The sequence below is a fragment of the Perkinsus marinus genome, assembly GCF_000006405.1.
Source record: "Perkinsus marinus ATCC 50983 genomic scaffold scf_1104296933200, whole genome shotgun sequence".
In the NCBI taxonomy this organism is placed as follows: Eukaryota; Perkinsozoa; order Perkinsida; family Perkinsidae; genus Perkinsus; species Perkinsus marinus.
This window is the reverse complement of record NW_003215208.1, coordinates 1-977: the sequence shown is the minus strand read 5'-3', so window position 1 is coordinate 977 and position 977 is coordinate 1. Positions and strand designations below refer to the sequence as shown.

The following is a 977-nucleotide window of genomic DNA, read 5'->3' as shown; positions in this document are numbered from 1 at the left end:
TTAACATGCGGGAAGCCGCCGAGTGCCACCGTCAAGTGAGGAGGTATGCCCAGACCATAGCACGCCCTGGTAATAGTCAACACGCGGGCAAGTAGAGGAGAATGTTGCTGATTAATGCAGGGATAAAGATGCTTGACTTGTGCCAAGCCATTGAAGCGAAGACCAGGGAGCTTCTAGGAGCGCCGCCCATGGGAAGTGACGACCCGAATTTCCTCGCTAAGGGCTACGGTTTCCCCACTGGATGTAATGACATCGCCCGGTTCTGATGGGAGAAGGGATCGTCTCTCCTTTGTAGGTTCGCTTAACAACGTGGCTGCTCATTACAGTCCTAATTATGGTGACACTACTGTATTGAAGGAGGGCGATATCTGCAAACTCGACTTCGGAACGCAGGTGGGCTCGGGTGGAGCCTCTAGGCGCCTTCATGGTGTATGTCAGGTTGGAGGTCGTATCGCAGATTGCGCTTTCACCATTGCATTCGACCCGAAGTTCGATCCCTTGATCGAGGCAACCAAAGAAGGAACTAGAGCTGGTGTCAATTTCGCTGGTATAGACGCGAGGTGATGGCTGTCCGGGGGGAGGGGCCAATTCCGTACCACTCCTTTTGCAGATTCTCCGAGATTGGTGAGGTCATTCAGGAGGCTATAGAGAGTTATGAGTTCCTCGAAAGGGATGGTGCCGAGGTAAGGTTGTTGGTGTAAGTGGGAGTATCATCGGTTGTTATAGGCTATCCCCATCAAAGCCATCGAAAACCTGAGCGGGCACTCGCTGGGCAAATACCAGATGCATGGTGGACAGGGTGTACCCATCGTCAAAAACGACGAGCCAGGATGCATGGAGGAAGGTAGGGCTCAGGGCTACGATTTTCGAATTACGAATTTCGTGGCGAGTGACGTTTTCAGGCCAATTCTATGCCGTCGAAACCTTCGCGAGCACTGGTCGGGGCTACTGTATAGAGGAGGGTGAATGCAGCCATT

At 52.7% G+C, this 977-nt stretch overlaps 1 protein-coding gene across 1 annotated transcript; it reads left to right on the top strand.

The window, feature by feature from the left end:
* Window positions 1-128: 128 nt before the first annotated feature.
* Window positions 129-962, top strand: Pmar_PMAR009693 (methionine aminopeptidase 2, putative; the record flags this gene model as incomplete). The annotated part of the gene is made up of 6 exons (XM_002785219.1): window positions 129-243; window positions 296-393; window positions 439-560; window positions 611-683; window positions 727-844; window positions 903-962. Coding segments are annotated over 6 exons (586 nt in total), but the record flags the coding sequence as incomplete, so codon positions are not given.
* Window positions 963-977: the final 15 nt, after the last annotated feature.